Here is a 14,754-nt window from a genome sequence, read left to right on the forward strand (position 1 = left end):
TAATTAAGATTCTTACAAGATCTTGTAAGATTCTTGTTAAGATCTTACAAGATCTTACAAGATTCTTACAAGATCTTGTAAGATTCTTAACAAGATTCTTACAAGATCTTGTAAGAATCTTGCAAGAATCTTATAAGATCTTAGTCAAGATCTTAGATAAGATCTTGTAAGAATCTTGTAAGAATCTTACAAGATCTTGTAAGAATTGTGTAAGATCTTAGTCAAGATCTTAGATAAGATCTTGCAAGAATCTTATATGATCTTAGACAAGGATCTTGTAAGAATCTTGTACAATCTTAGATAAGATCTTGTGAGAATCTTTTAAGATTCTACCCAATATCTTATCTAAGATCTTGTAAGGTGTTGAAGTATCTTAGCTAACATCTTCCAAGATCTTGTTCCAGAATCTTACAAGATTACCAATGATAAACTTACAAATATAGGGGTTTTATTTGGGTACAACAAAACATTGTATTTTTGGAGTTGTTTTGTTTTATTTTGTTTTACATAATCTGCACTCCAGTACTAAACTGCAGAAAGAACCAAGTATTGTATATGTAACTTTCTACAAAAAGATCCAAATCTTGCACTGGCTTCTTATTAGTACATTTGTAAAAAATCTAGCAATATTTTTACAAATCAAACACTGCTGCTTTCCTGGTGTCATTATTGCAAATTACAGTCAACTCCAATAACTTGAACCCCTGTTCACAAAAAGTAATCACTTTCATTTCCCTTGAGGTAATTGCCAGTCTTTACTCAAAATAATTATTTTCCCCTTTAATGCTACCTTACAAAGTGATGCTGAACAATATTATTCTTTTGTGTACTTTATTGAAAAGCTTAACAATTCCAACAGAAAAGAAATAACCATATGACTATTGTTAAGTCTCAAAATTAATTCATAACCAAATTGTCATCGAGCTAAAGCACTAAGTTGCCATGAAAAGTCAAGTTAATATACATGGGTGCACAAAGATTGCTGTATGTCTGTCAAATGTGTAACAATATTACTGTCCAGACTTGTTGAAACTACAGTACTGAACCTGAAAATCAAACAACTATTGCACTGACAATACATTTGTTGAACTTTTTCTTAAAAAAAAAAAAAATCAGTTTCAAACCCATAATTGGCAGTCTGTCTTCATTTAGTTAATATATAGATTTAGCCAAGGCTAAAAGCGGAGCTCCTCATTATTGAGTTTTTGTTTATGGTCATTTATATAACCTGTAAAATTGAAAATGTGAGGGAAGTTTTCTTTCTGTATGGTACGGAAAAAAAGGTCTTTGATCCTTTCGGGATTAAAGCATTAGACCATTTCGAGTGAGTGTAATCTTAGCACGAGTTTAGATTTGGCCATTGGTGAGAATCCAGTTCGAACCTCGAGTTCATTTCTTTTAAGGTCATTTCCTTAACATAGGCGTTGTAATATATTTTATTGGAATAATAGAAGGGGTTCCACGTTTTTGTTTTCATATTTTTTGAGGCTTTTAAGCCTCAAAAAAAGTTTATCGAAATTTGTCTGCACAACCGAAAATGGTCTTAGACTCGAGATCTGTTATTTAGGTTTTATTTTGTCGAGAGCGTCTCACTGCTCAATCCCTCAAAAGTGAAGAAAAATGAATTAAAGATTGTTCGTTACTGTTTTTTGTCTTTTGCTTTCTTATGGATTTATAAGTAAACTCATAGTAAAGGGGACGTATACAAAACATGGACCCCAGGTCCATGGACCACCCTTGTGGACCTGGTCCATGGACCCCTTCATGGACCCAGTCCATGGACTACCCCTATGGGCCACCCCTCATTTTGTGAAAAAAATCTTTCAGAGATCTAAAGAGAGAGAGAGAGAGAGAGAGAGAGAGAGAGAGAGAGAGAGAGAGGGAGAGCAGTGGTCCTCGCACTAATCTCGACATTTTCAGAACTTGACTCTTATAGACACCTGAAAAATTCAGGTGGAATCCATGACCCCTGCGATGTGAGGACGGTTGGGCGCACTGGTCAATTTGTTGGGCTCGTTTGTTTCGATGAAGGACTCGATGAATTAAATGTTTGTATATTTGAAGTGCGGGTTATAGACGAATCCCTTTAGAGCCACCAATTTGAAATGGATGGTATATAGGTGTCTATAAGAGACAATTGCTTAAATCAGTAGCCGATAACTAAAGCAAAAAACAGCCCTATATTCCTGTTAAGAATGAGAGCAGCAACTTGATGTCATAACCAGATGTTTTTTTTTCTTTTTTTTTTTTGCGGAAAAGGTAGTCTGTATGGATTGTAGCCTATGCAGCTTAAATTGTCGAGAAAAGTGCGAGTATCGTTTCTCTCTTTCGTCCAAAGATTTATCTGCTTGTAACTTTACAAAATAAGGGGTGGTCCATAGGGGTGGTCCATGGACCGGGTCCACAAGATTGGTCAATGGACCTGGGGTCCATGTTTTGTATACGTCATAGTGAAGGAGATTTTCTGTTAATAATGAAATTTTTTAACACTTCTTCATTTCTGGATATGTCATGCAGAATTACATTTTTGTTCAATATGCAAAATAAAAACCGGTAGTAGTTTGAATATGCACGAGATCATACTCATCCTATTTACGCAAGAAATGATGCATGTGCAGTAAGGATGCGCAATGCTTGTCAAGAGAATTGATTCAAAATGATTTGACCTTATTTTCAGTGCCGATTGCAAGAGTTGATTCCTGCATTGCCTGTATTAGTTCGCAAACGGCTTGAAATTACAAGCTTGCGTAAAACCATCTCAAAAGCTCGGCTTATGTGAGCCAGGAAAACGAAAGATGAGCATTTATACCAGCGGTTATCGTCTCACGTAATCCATCGCTTATGTACATGGAAGTTTCAGAGTATTTTTCTCGTTCAAACGGCCCTATTGAGTGATCTGCCCAGACATCTTTGTCTCCAGAGGAACTGAATCTCAAAAAGACCCCGGGTATTCAAGGGGGCTAGATTGGAGCAGAAATGCAGCCATAGCCCATAGGAGATGCTACAGGAAATTTGGCGCCTTGCAGTGTGTAGAAATGGCGGGAAAACGCGCGCTGCAAAGAGTATTGCGCCCCGAGGGTTGCGCTTGGGTCTGTTTCAGCTTTCAGTTTGAGCCCAAACTCAGCTAAAGAAAGGTGAGAGCTGTTTTCTCTGTTCAGAAATATCCTATTGGTAACAACATACGCAAAGAGTTTCATCATTATCGTTTCTTGTAACAAAACGTTTTAACCATTGTTCATCTTCTTTCATGGGCAAACCAAAACTGAAAAAAAATGCATTACTTTTATTTTTTCTTAACTTTAACATTTTCAATTATTTTCAAAGCCAGTGTTGTACTTTTGTAATTTAGAAAAACAGCCATGTCAGGGAGACAAGTGGTAAGGAACTCGTAACCACATTTTTGCTTCTTGCTGTATTTTGTAGTCGTGATGAACAAGCGAAATAGCGCTGATAAACAGTATTTATTGAAAGCTAACCGTATTAAAATGGGTTCTCAGACTTAAATAGTGTTCATCAGCGCTATTTGAAATGGGTTCTGAGACTTGAATACTGTTTATCAGCGCTATTTGTAGCCAGTCTGCAGTCTGCAGTCTTTCTTTTGGTTTAATGTTTCAAACACTAATCATGAACAACTAATGTTGACAAAATATTTTTTTCTCACGAAAAACGATCTATGAAGTCTGATGGGGAGGACAACGAAACGGGTAAGAAAAACATTCTTAGAGCGTTTATGTCCTTTGTTTTGCTCTGGATTTATTTCCATGGTGTTGTTGTAAAATCTTACACTGCATAGAATCTGCCTTTATTACACATAACATGAGAATTTTATTCCATAAAGCTCATTTGTACAAATCTATACGCTTTATTTTCACATGTGGAAAAGGCTTATACAGCCAATCAGAATGGCGTACAGCTATTTCACATGTGGAAGTATAACCAATCAACGATAGCGTAAAGGCGTTTCCATGCCAATCACTCGTGCATCTCGTGCATCTCGTGCAAATCGTACTTTGTTATTGAATTAAATTAAATTTGCATTTGGTTCAATTGTTAGTGAGTTTTTGTTTCTAATTTGCGTTCAGAAAACTATTTTAATGAAAATTCTCGTCTTATGTGTAATAAACAGTTCACGACATAGAAAGTGCTTTGTACGGGCTTTTATTCACTCGTTGTTTGTGTCAAAAACCGTCACTCGCTCGTTCCTCGCTCGTTCGGGTTTTTGACACAAACAACTCGTGAATAAAACCCCGTACGCCGCACTTTCTATGACGTAAACTATATCTATTTAACAAGGGATATTTTTCTTTCACTTTTGTACATAGTCGTTTCTGGAGATGGTTCGCCCGGTAAGTAAGCTTTAGATATGCGGCCGTGACTCAATACTTGTTATTTTTGTTCAAATTTCCTTTTCGTTTGATTTTGGTTTTGGTAAGGTATTGTTTAACTGGTCTTTCAGAGCAGATAAAATTGTTCATTTGCTAGATTATCCTGCCTTCAAACTTGTTTGCTCAAACATAATTTGATTAACAATTACGTCTTTAGAAATGCTGGTACTATATGATTTTCTGAGAGACCCGTGATCTATATGTAACATCGCATTATTATCTCCATTATATTGCAGAGAACAGAAAGAGAAACTGGAGAAATGGCAAGTGCAATTTATATGACCGTTAAAAAAAACTAAAACTGCTCATTTTATGGATGATTCATTTTCTAGCTTAGTGGTCTATTCTGGACCTGTTACAAATAAAACCTGATCACTTATTTCTGTATGTAGTCGTTTCAGGATGTAGTCCACTGGATAAGTGAGCTTTAGATGTGCTGCCTTGACTTTAACCTTATGGTGTTTAGTTAAATTTTTCTTTAGTTTTACTTTGGATTTGGTAAGGTATAGTTTAACTAGTCTTTAAAGATTGAGTTAAGATCATTATATGGGTGGCGCCGTGCCCTCATAGTTAGTGTGCTAGACTCTGCTTTGAGTGGTCCGGGTTTGGGTCGTAGCTGAGGACATTGTGCTGTGTTTTCCTTGGGAAGACACTTGACTCTCATGGTGGCTCTCTCCACCCAGGTGTTTAAATGGGTACCCGCGTATTTAGTGCTAGGGGTAACCCTGCGATGGACTAGCATCCCATCCAGGGGGAGTAGAAGTACTCTTAGTCGCTTCATACTAGAGTAACCGCAGATAAACGCCAGCCTGTTGGGCCTTCTAGGCTCATAGCAGACTTTACCGTTTACCTTAAGGTCATAAATTGCCACCACTTTTACATTCTTTTGTATTTATGTTAATTAGACTTACTGCCTTTGTTTTGAAAGAAATATTCTTCTGACATTTGCTGGTCGTAACAAGGCTAGAAAGGCTTATTAGCATTAAAACAATGGAATATTTTATTTGGCAGCCATTGTGAAAGAGGTCTGAATAATCCTCCTGTCAAACTTGTTTGCTCAAGTGAAAGTAGATTGGACAATTAAGTCTCTAGAAATGCTATCGCTCTAGCGATGACAGAAATAACCCGGTATTTTCTGACAGGGCCCGTAATCTAAATTTTGCATCATTATCTCCGTTATTTTGCAGATGGCAGAAGGAGAAAGCTGAATAATGGCAAGTGTCTTTTTTATGAACATGATCAAATTACATTTTTGTCTCATTATCCTGTAATAACATCTCACGATTACGTCCATTATATTGCAGAAACAAGCAGCAACAGAGGAAAGAAAAAGAGTAAGCTTAATTCATTTGATTTTGTACATTTCATAATTCCACTGGATATGCTTTAGGTATAAAGTAAGGCCTATATGCGATTGGGAGATTGCAAGCAATTGTGGTAAAACAATATGTAGTTACGTAAAACATAGCTACAAATTTCTCAAATGTGATTTTAGCATTAATAGGACAGCGTATTTGCACTGTAAGTGTGTCATTGTGCACACTGCAAGAGGGCAGTTGAATTTAAACAGGTCCCTTTTATGGCATCTCACAGACTGAGAAAGAATATTTCTTTTTCCTATTCACTTGATCTTTTTTGTTTGTTATACATACTATTAATTGGCAACAGGACTTCAAATCATCTAATTCCTTGTGTTTTTATTATCACACTCGTGATGAAAGAAATTGGACTCCCATAGTGTGGTGGTGTGAACTTGTTAATCACTGTTATGATTACGTATCAAATTTGAGTCCTCTCGGTCCAGTTAACATCATTAATAACCTATGCCACCACTTTATAGGATGTTACAATTGTGATGGTTTTGGCCATATGGCCAAAGTCTGCCCAAGTAAGGAAGGAGGTAAGACTAAGTGTATCATGAAGTTGTTTTTACTCAACACATAAATATCAACCCGTTGATTCCCGGGGATTTGCCATTGACGAGTAGAATCGTCTGTTGTTAGACAGAGCAAAATACTAAGTGGGGTTGGTTCATGCCGGCTTGGGAGTTAAAGGATTAATGGGGACATTGTGATGAACCCACTCACTCCCAGGGGTTCCCCATTGGCAAATAAAATTGTGTGGCGTTGGACAGAGTAAAAAACTCTGGCGTTAGACAGAGTAAAATACTAAGTATGGCTGTTTCAGGCCGGCCTGGGCGTCAAAGGGTTAATCTTTACTCTTATTTGTACTTTCATGTAGAAATGGAAAAATTACAGTGTTATCGCTGTAGGGGGTGGGGGCACAAGAAGTCTTTGTGTCCCACCCCCAGGCCCAGGCCTCAGCAGAAGGCAGCCAAACAACAAGGTATTGAGTTCAACATTTATGAAAATGAGATTATAAAATAAATAGAGTCCATAAACAGGTTTCACAACCGGAAAGTGTGTGTTTAACTGTCTTTCAACGAGAAAATACGATCTATTGCTACAGTACTATACATAAATTGCTTTGGTGTGCACACCAATAAATACAATAAAACCTGGTTAGCAGTAATATCAGAGATCAGTTACTTTTGCCATCTATCCAGGAACATTTTCTAGATATTTTGATGGAAGTCAAGTAGTGATGTAAATTAATTATCACCCAACTTCATAATCTCCTAATGTTGTTTTTTATCTTCTTGATAGAAATCCTAAGAACAACCCTAAAAATGTTACTTGGCATAATACTTCAAAATTAAATTTGGAATAATTTGTTCCACCTTTGACCTTGACTATATCACTTAAGGATATTACCTTGGGTCAATTACTGGTATTGCATTGGGTTTGCCTGATTTCCAAACTTCATACGCAATACCATTCTGTGACATTAATGTACTCTTGTATCAAGTCCAATGTTGTCAAGTGTTATGCAAGTAATTTACAAACTTTTACTGTTGCAACTTCTAATGCATATTTTCTGGTATATATGTTTTCTCCCAACAGAAAAGCAAGATGAGCCCGCGAAGGGAAAAAATGTCTTTTATATCTATAATCAGTAACATCCTTCTGTTACTGATTATAGATATAAAAGGCTTAATTATGTTAATATATTATAATTTATATTTTAAGTGACATTAATTAAAATGTTTAAGGAGGCTCGAAATAGTTTCTCCTTTTTTCAAACAAATAGACATATTCCGTCCTTAGATACAGTTGGGGTTATCATATGAAGGTGAAATTTGGCCAGGATGTTAAGTACCCATCCTACAATTTCTCACATATTTTCCTCCAAAATAATGTTATCATGGCAAATGATATTAGGCATTTCTTTGAGCCTTAAAATCAACATATTATATTGTCTTTTTTGAAAAAAATGCGATAGTGAAAACAATCTCTGTAGGCCAGTTTTTCAGAGAAATAATTCGTTTTTGTTAACATGTAATGTAAGCTAACATGCAAAAAATGAAGAAAAATCACTGTACAGAAGCAGAGATATAAACAAGTAAAGATGCAAAATCAGGTGAAAACCCTTTCGAGCCTCCTTAATTTTGCACACTTCATTTAAGCCTGCTTTTTTCTTTTTTCAACAGTCTGATTCTAATGGGATTCTTAATTAGGCAAAGGTTAATAACATGTTTTCACATTGAGCTTAAAGGGGCAGTGTCACACTATTTTAATCAAACTTCAAAACACTAAAAGAAGTCCTTGGAGCAATGAAAACCACATAATAATGCTGTGGTTTTGTTGCCAACGACCATAAAAGTGCACTGAAACTAATTGTTGTTGTTCGTGGCTAAGGAAAGAGGCGATAGAAATGAATTGAAACTTCAAAGAACTGGCCAGTTTTTTTCAAGTTTGGATACATTGTTTTCAGAAAGACACCAAAAATTAAATAGAACAGCTCTTTGTGCCATGAATACTGGTATATTTCATATCTTGTCAGTAGGTTGTTAGAAATGCTGTACATGTGAGCTTAAGTAGTTTTGATTTTTACTCCCTTTTGTACTAAAAACAGGAAATTAAATGTGAGTGCCTTGTAAGGTGTTTCCATTGTTTTGCATTGTAAATCTCCTTCCGCTCATAATATTGTGCCATTAAAGTCTGCAACTTCTGTCTTAGTGAATTCTTTAATCACTCTTGTAATTCAGTGTAGATGACTAATATTACAATTGACAGACAAGGAAAACTAGCACAAATTGTGTTATATAAAAAACCAGAAACCCATAAGGGTTGAAACGTGTAACGGCCCCTTGTGTGCTGGGAAACAAGCTTCCGAATATTCAATTTGCTAAGTACCATATTTGGAACAACAAGAGCTAGGGGTTTCCAAATATGGTACTTAGCACTGAAACATTCAACCGATCAGTTCGCACTGAATATTCGGAAGCTGTGAACGCGCGTTACATGTTTCAACCCTTATGGGTTTCTGAAAAAACTTAACATATCAAAAGTGGTTCAACGTTGTCTTTACCCTTACCAACAACTATATTTGTCATTGCAGTGGTCAAAATGTTGTTGACTTACGATGCCCAGCTGAGTGAGTCCAGAACAAATTTTGACCACTGTGATGACAAACATCATTGTCGATAAGAGTGGAGACAATGGTGGACCACTTTCAATTAGTTTTTTACCACAATATCCAACTGCAAAGAAAGTCTTTATTTTAGAGTGACCAAAATCGTGACACGAAGAGAGAGCAAGCGTTGTCTATAACTTTCTTACAATATGATTGGTTTTTGTTCCAAAATGGGCTTTCCTGATTGGCTATTACATTGCATGATTAGCCAATCAGATTGCGAGATGACAAACAATTATGGCAAAAAAACTTTACTAGTTGGTCAAGTTTCCAACATTTCTCACACAAGTAAGTAAAAGTAACCCAGAATAATGGAGAGAACAAGCATATTACCTCATATATTTTTTTTTCTATTTCCTGTTCATAACTGTAACCTCTACCTTGATCATTCTGCATATCACAGAAACCTCACGAAATAATTGTTAACTATTTGTTTTTACTGGCCTTTGATTTTTCTTTTTTTGTTTGTATTTGAAGAAAAATTATACTACACAGTCCTTAATGGCTTGCAACTTTAATTAGTTTGGCTAATTTAGTTCCCCAATTAAGTATCTTTATTGATGGGTGTGTTGATTAATTGGGAAAAATTTACTTAACAAGATAAAAGGATTAATTGTAAGATCGAGCAAATCCCATATTTTTTGACATGTACATCCCAGGACCACCAGTAACTTGTCTGCACAATTAATGTGCTAGGCTGTATGGAAATCCTGTTGCAAGCTACAGTACAGGGGCAACTAAAGGAACGATTTGCTAAAGTATCTGTTTGATAGGCCGTAAATCATCTAGGATTTTCTTTAGGGAATTTTCAAATAGAACTTTCATGATATGAAAAAGTTAACACTTCTTCCTTTATTTCGAGATTGATAAAAATGTGTTAGGAGTATCAAAATATACCAGCTGCAGACTTTGGAAAGGTTCAATAGGATACAATGAGATTTTCGTGAACTATACAAAAAATGGCCTCGTAAATTTGAGAGCCTTCAAGCTCCCCTAGAATAACACAGAACAGAAAAGAAATTTATAACGTGGCCTAAAATGAACCTACAAAGCTTTAAAAGTACTTTGAAGAACTTAGAAGAGTGTTAAAAGCACTTGAGAGAAAGCCGTCTCTGGGTGCCCCTGACAGTAGACATCATTACATCCATAATGGATGAGTACTGCTGTCAAGGAAATTAAGCAATTGAGCAGCATTTAGTCTGGGAAACGAAATAAAAACTAGCCAATTCTACTGTCAAGTTAACCTGACTATGCGAGCCTGCTATAAATTCCAGTGTTGGACAAAACACTGACCCCCAGTCCATTGATTACCCAAACGGACTACCCTATAAATACTATTTCAAATGAGTCAAATGAGTACTGTTTGTCTATATGCACAATGTAAGCAACGTCTCAAACAGTGCTTACCAAAGACCAAACACCCATTTTAAAAAGTGTTGATCAACAGTATTTAAGTCTAAGCAGCCATTTTAAAAAGGTCAACTTTCAATAATGTTATTGTTGTGATGGTCGATTACATCATTGACAGTACCATGTGCACGAAAATAAACAAGGTATGTGCAATGAAAGTGTAATTAATTTTTATAATGAATTCACTTCTTTCAATAGCACTCATTCGAAATGTTAGTTTTAAGGGTTAGCCCATTTTAGGGTAGTCCATGAACTGGGGTCAGTGTTTTGTCCACCACCACAAATTTCCGGTTTTCCTTCCACTTCGCAGATATATGTTCAAAGCAGTTCATCGTCAGGAATAACTTGCCTACAATGTGTAAAACTAGGAAGTAAATGTATCATCATCGTCAGTCTCCTTAGCCTCAGGTGGTCGCAGATACATTCTCAGTTACCATGACCTTTTGATAGCTTCGATGATCGTAAAGCTCCGTCCATTTAGTTGTCTTAATCAAACAATGGATGCTCGTGCTCAGGCTGCGATCTTCAAGCTGGAGAGGACTTAGGAATATGTAAATTATGGGATTAGCAACTATTATCCACAGTCAGAAAGAGCACACAGTTTTGCGATAATCGGGCTAATTTTGATTGAGATACAGCCATTTAAATACATCCAAATTTACAAAGAATTAAATGTTTCAAATGAAGCTATGATCCTCGCAGTTATGAACGCAATTTTTGTTCAAACGGACGCAGCGTACGGATGGCCATACATTTCTATGTAAATTTTGACATTTGTAAATAGCTGCATTTCACTTAATATTGGGTCCATTGTCACCATACCTGAGAATTTTGTAAACCTTGGTGTGCTGACGTTCTAACTTTTAATACGGATCAATAGTAGTAGTAGTATAATTTGTAGACTCGAACCCTCTTCCCCAGATCAGGCAACAAAGATGAGGATGTAATAACCTGGGAAGGAAGTGCCACTTGCGTCTTGACGTCATTTATTTTTCTCACAACAAACGCCTGGGGGATAAAGTTGTAAAAGTACGAACGCCCTGTTGAGGACAGCAACAAAAGTCGCGAAAATTACAAGGTTTTCGTAAGGACAAAAGGCTAATTCATGCAACAAACATTTCAATAATTATGGGAAATCTGTTATGGTATTTATTCAGGTTGTGATGATTGGAATGATCAAAACTGAACGAAGAGTTTACAAAGGTTGGAAAATCAAGACATTTTATATTCAACAATCACTATTAAAAACAAGACTGAAAACGTCATAGTTCGACGTACAAACAGAATCCAACTTGGCTGTCTTTTTGCCTGACATCAAAACTCTCTTAATTATAGACAATACTTACACTGAGTCACCCGAGTATGCTGTGCAAAGTTACTCGAGTTAGTCTTTTTGCAAAGTATGTTGTTTTATGGAAAATTCGGGTTTACCTCAGTGTACTGATTGAGAAGTTGAAGAGATTTCCTCGGAATTTTGCGAAATATATTTTTTGGTCACGCGCTGTTTTGTGGTTTTTTTAAAACCTTTCTTTGCTTGATCTTACGTTGTTTGTGGACTCTGTTCATGGTACTGCTATTTGTACTACGTGAACCCACATTAAGTGGGGTCCTTCTACACTACAGACTAAGCATTGTTGCCAATGGATTTTTGTGTTTTTTTTTCTTTCTTTCTTCATTTGACGGTGACTGACTTGTGTAATTTAAAATAATGGTTGCACCTGAAATGTGTAATTCAAAAATTGTTATTGTGCATGCACAACTCACCCTAGGCCCCAAGTGTGCATTAAAATAATGCAATTTGAAAAAAATAATAATAATAATTTGAAGAGTTTTGGACCTTGGCCATCACTCACCGTCAGTAGCGTTTCCTTTATCCAGATGTGTACACTGCTCGAGTTTTAGGCTTCATTCTGTTCTGGTCACGCAACATATCAAAATCAAGGCTGTTGCCTAACAGGAGCCCGGTAGCCTGGGGCTCCCACAGAATAGCTCTGGGCGCCTTAATTTTTCACAGCAACACCTTTCACTTCATACGTTGGGCTCCTAAGCTCTCAGCGTTTAGCTCTGAAGGCCCCTTTAAAATTTTCTTAGGCAGCAGCCTTGAAAATGTTGTGGTTCTCACTCAAAAAGTCTTGAAAACCTCTTTGGTTGTAATAACATAGTCAGACAGTGTTTCTGTACAAGTTTGGGTTCCAAAGATATGAGGGTAGGGTATTTTGTAGTTGAGATTTATTTATTAGAAAGTGTTTTTAGTTACGTTATTTTTGAGACATTTGAAATGCTTGACATTTCGTATGCTTGTTACCCCTATAAAGTTGTCTCTTTCAATGAGAGCAAAACAGATAAGTAATAATTACTTGCAACCTGCTTCATTTTGAGACACATTAAGGGGGATGACACTGACATGTAACTACAGAAAGACAATGGTTATATAAGGGAACTTTCTAGTCAAAGAACCCTGCAAGAAGATTGCATTGGAGGTTCTGTGAAATAACTTTTTGAATGGAAATCTGACATCACTTCAATCAGGGTGTACATGTGCAACTAGTCCCAGTCCTCTGCTGTGCATTTCTGTGAAAAACAGGAAACAAAGATAGACATGGTTTTTTCACCGGATGGGAACCATCCCATCATTTTTCATTAACTGAACACAATTGACAGAAAATGGTAACTGTAGAGTAAAAGGGTATTGAGAAGTGATTATTTGAAGGGCTCCATAGCAACAGTTTGATAGTTAAGAGCCATCCCCTTAAATGAATAAGAGCATGTGCACAGTACAGACTTGAAATGATCTTTAAATTGCTGCAAACACACAGTTTACAAACCAGCTGCAAAGGAGACTATCAATGAAATGAGCAAGACATGTTCACTTGTTCTAAACAGTGTGTACAGACATTGAGAAACAAATGCTCTTCTTGTTCTAGGATGTTTAGATACACAAACTTGTTTTTTGATTTGCTTTAGCAATAAGTGTCACATATGTATTTTTAAACTACTCTTGCTTCTGAAACAGGTTCAATGTGTTTTACTGGGTACAGTATGACCAAAACATTTATTGCTATGCATACTTGTGATGAATTATAAATACAATGTTTGGTGACCACTAAACATCATCAATAACTATCAAAAAGCTTTATAAATATATATGTATTATTTCTTTTAATACATGTCTGTTTTGAAAGTAACGAACTAGGTGTTTTTATTATAAAGTTTTCGATTTCAAGTCAAATTCAACTTAATTCACAACTGGAAATGTTCTTAAAGGACACATGCAAGTTGTTTATCAGTGCAAGTCACATTTTGATCTAAAGTGTTGCTGGTATACATGCATCAAAGGTTGATTATAATTGGTGTTTGAATGCAGGCAATGCTATATGACAACTTCTCTAACAAATAAAAGCTCAGGAAGTATTGAACAATTATAAGATTTTGTTGCCACACAAGGGCGAAGCAAGACATCAGGGGCCAGTTGGTATTCCCAGGGCATAGCGCTGAAGATTAGCTGCAGTGATATCTTATTCATCTGTTCTTCACCAATTGAATGACATACCCCGGTAGTCTTTTGTTGTGTGACATTCTGTCCAAATTACGACAATTTTATGTGTGACCAATCATTATTTTGAATAATTAATAAGAAGTTATTGAGATAACAGGACTGTGAGATCACAAATGAGGATGACATACAAGGTGACATGAATGTCCTGATAGACTTAATCATATTCAAGCATAATAACAACTATTTACTCTTAAGCGTGAGCACTAATCACCATTAATTCAATAGGGCACTGTGGTAATGAAACAGAAAAATACATATCCAAATGAGACTGGATTCCTGGTCCCCCATGGCCTTTTTAAAGATCTTTTTCCTGACCTCGCCACATATTATCCGCACATGAAGGCGGGGGTCTCATGAAGGCACCACCTTCACTCATTGTTGCCAGGCTAAATGTCTCCAACTTAACTTCTTGTTGGATTTGTGACTTCATTGACAAATTTATTGAATGGTCTCAAATTTTACTTCACACTTGCTGAAATTGAGAACCATAATATATAGATGTCACAATAATTATTGTAAAGGTATCTATTTATTTGAGAACTTTGCTTTTTGACTTGGAGTACATTCTATGCATTAAATTGTCCTCAATGTATAAAGCCCAAAAATTATTTTGACCTTTTAAAAGAATTGTGAATATCTTTAATTAAGCCCAAATCAAAGATGCAAACATAATATGAGGCCAATTCCCAAGAGATAATTGAACCAGAGATACATCTGGGTAGACACTGCACAAAAATGAATTCTCTTGGAAAAAAAATCAATATAACCATACCATGGACTTCAAAAGGATTTTGTTGGAACCTACTTATTAACATGTTAACATATTGACATAAATAATGTACATGTAACACAATGGGTAATTAGAAC

General features: G+C 36.1%; 1 protein-coding gene and 1 long non-coding RNA gene across 2 annotated transcripts; one reads left to right on the forward strand and one right to left on the reverse strand.

The window, feature by feature from the left end:
* Positions 1–1,992: 1,992 nt before the first annotated feature.
* Positions 1,993–8,463, forward strand: LOC138029817 (protein lin-28 homolog A-like). The gene is made up of 9 exons (XM_068877637.1): positions 1,993–3,377; positions 3,680–3,704; positions 4,323–4,346; positions 4,622–4,648; positions 5,573–5,599; positions 5,690–5,719; positions 6,226–6,285; positions 6,627–6,731; positions 7,349–8,463. Exons 1-9 carry the CDS (start codon positions 3,360–3,362, stop codon positions 7,402–7,404), a joined length of 372 nt encoding a protein of 123 aa, XP_068733738.1. The 5' UTR covers positions 1,993–3,359; the 3' UTR covers positions 7,405–8,463.
* Positions 8,464–8,989: 526 nt separating this feature from the next.
* On the reverse strand, positions 8,990–13,344 carry LOC138029830 (uncharacterized). The gene is made up of 2 exons (XR_011127936.1): positions 11,154–13,344; positions 8,990–10,871 (listed from the first exon to the last, which is right to left on the reverse strand). It is a non-coding gene; the product is annotated as an uncharacterized lncRNA (long non-coding RNA).
* Between the last annotated feature and the right edge of the window lie 1,410 nt (positions 13,345–14,754).

Source organism: Montipora capricornis, chromosome 13 (assembly GCF_036669925.1).
Source record: "Montipora capricornis isolate CH-2021 chromosome 13, ASM3666992v2, whole genome shotgun sequence".
Taxonomy (NCBI): Eukaryota; Metazoa; Cnidaria; class Anthozoa; order Scleractinia; family Acroporidae; genus Montipora; species Montipora capricornis.

Bases quoted from the DNA above. Each gene is read 5' to 3' on its own strand.
- LOC138029817 (XM_068877637.1), top strand. The intron at 3,705-4,322 runs GTAAGAAAAACA...TTTTGTACATAG, and splicing joins TGGGGAGGACAACGAAACGG to TCGTTTCTGGAGATGGTTCG. The intron at 4,649-5,572 runs GCAAGTGCAATT...GTTATTTTGCAG, and splicing joins AAAGAGAAACTGGAGAAATG to ATGGCAGAAGGAGAAAGCTG.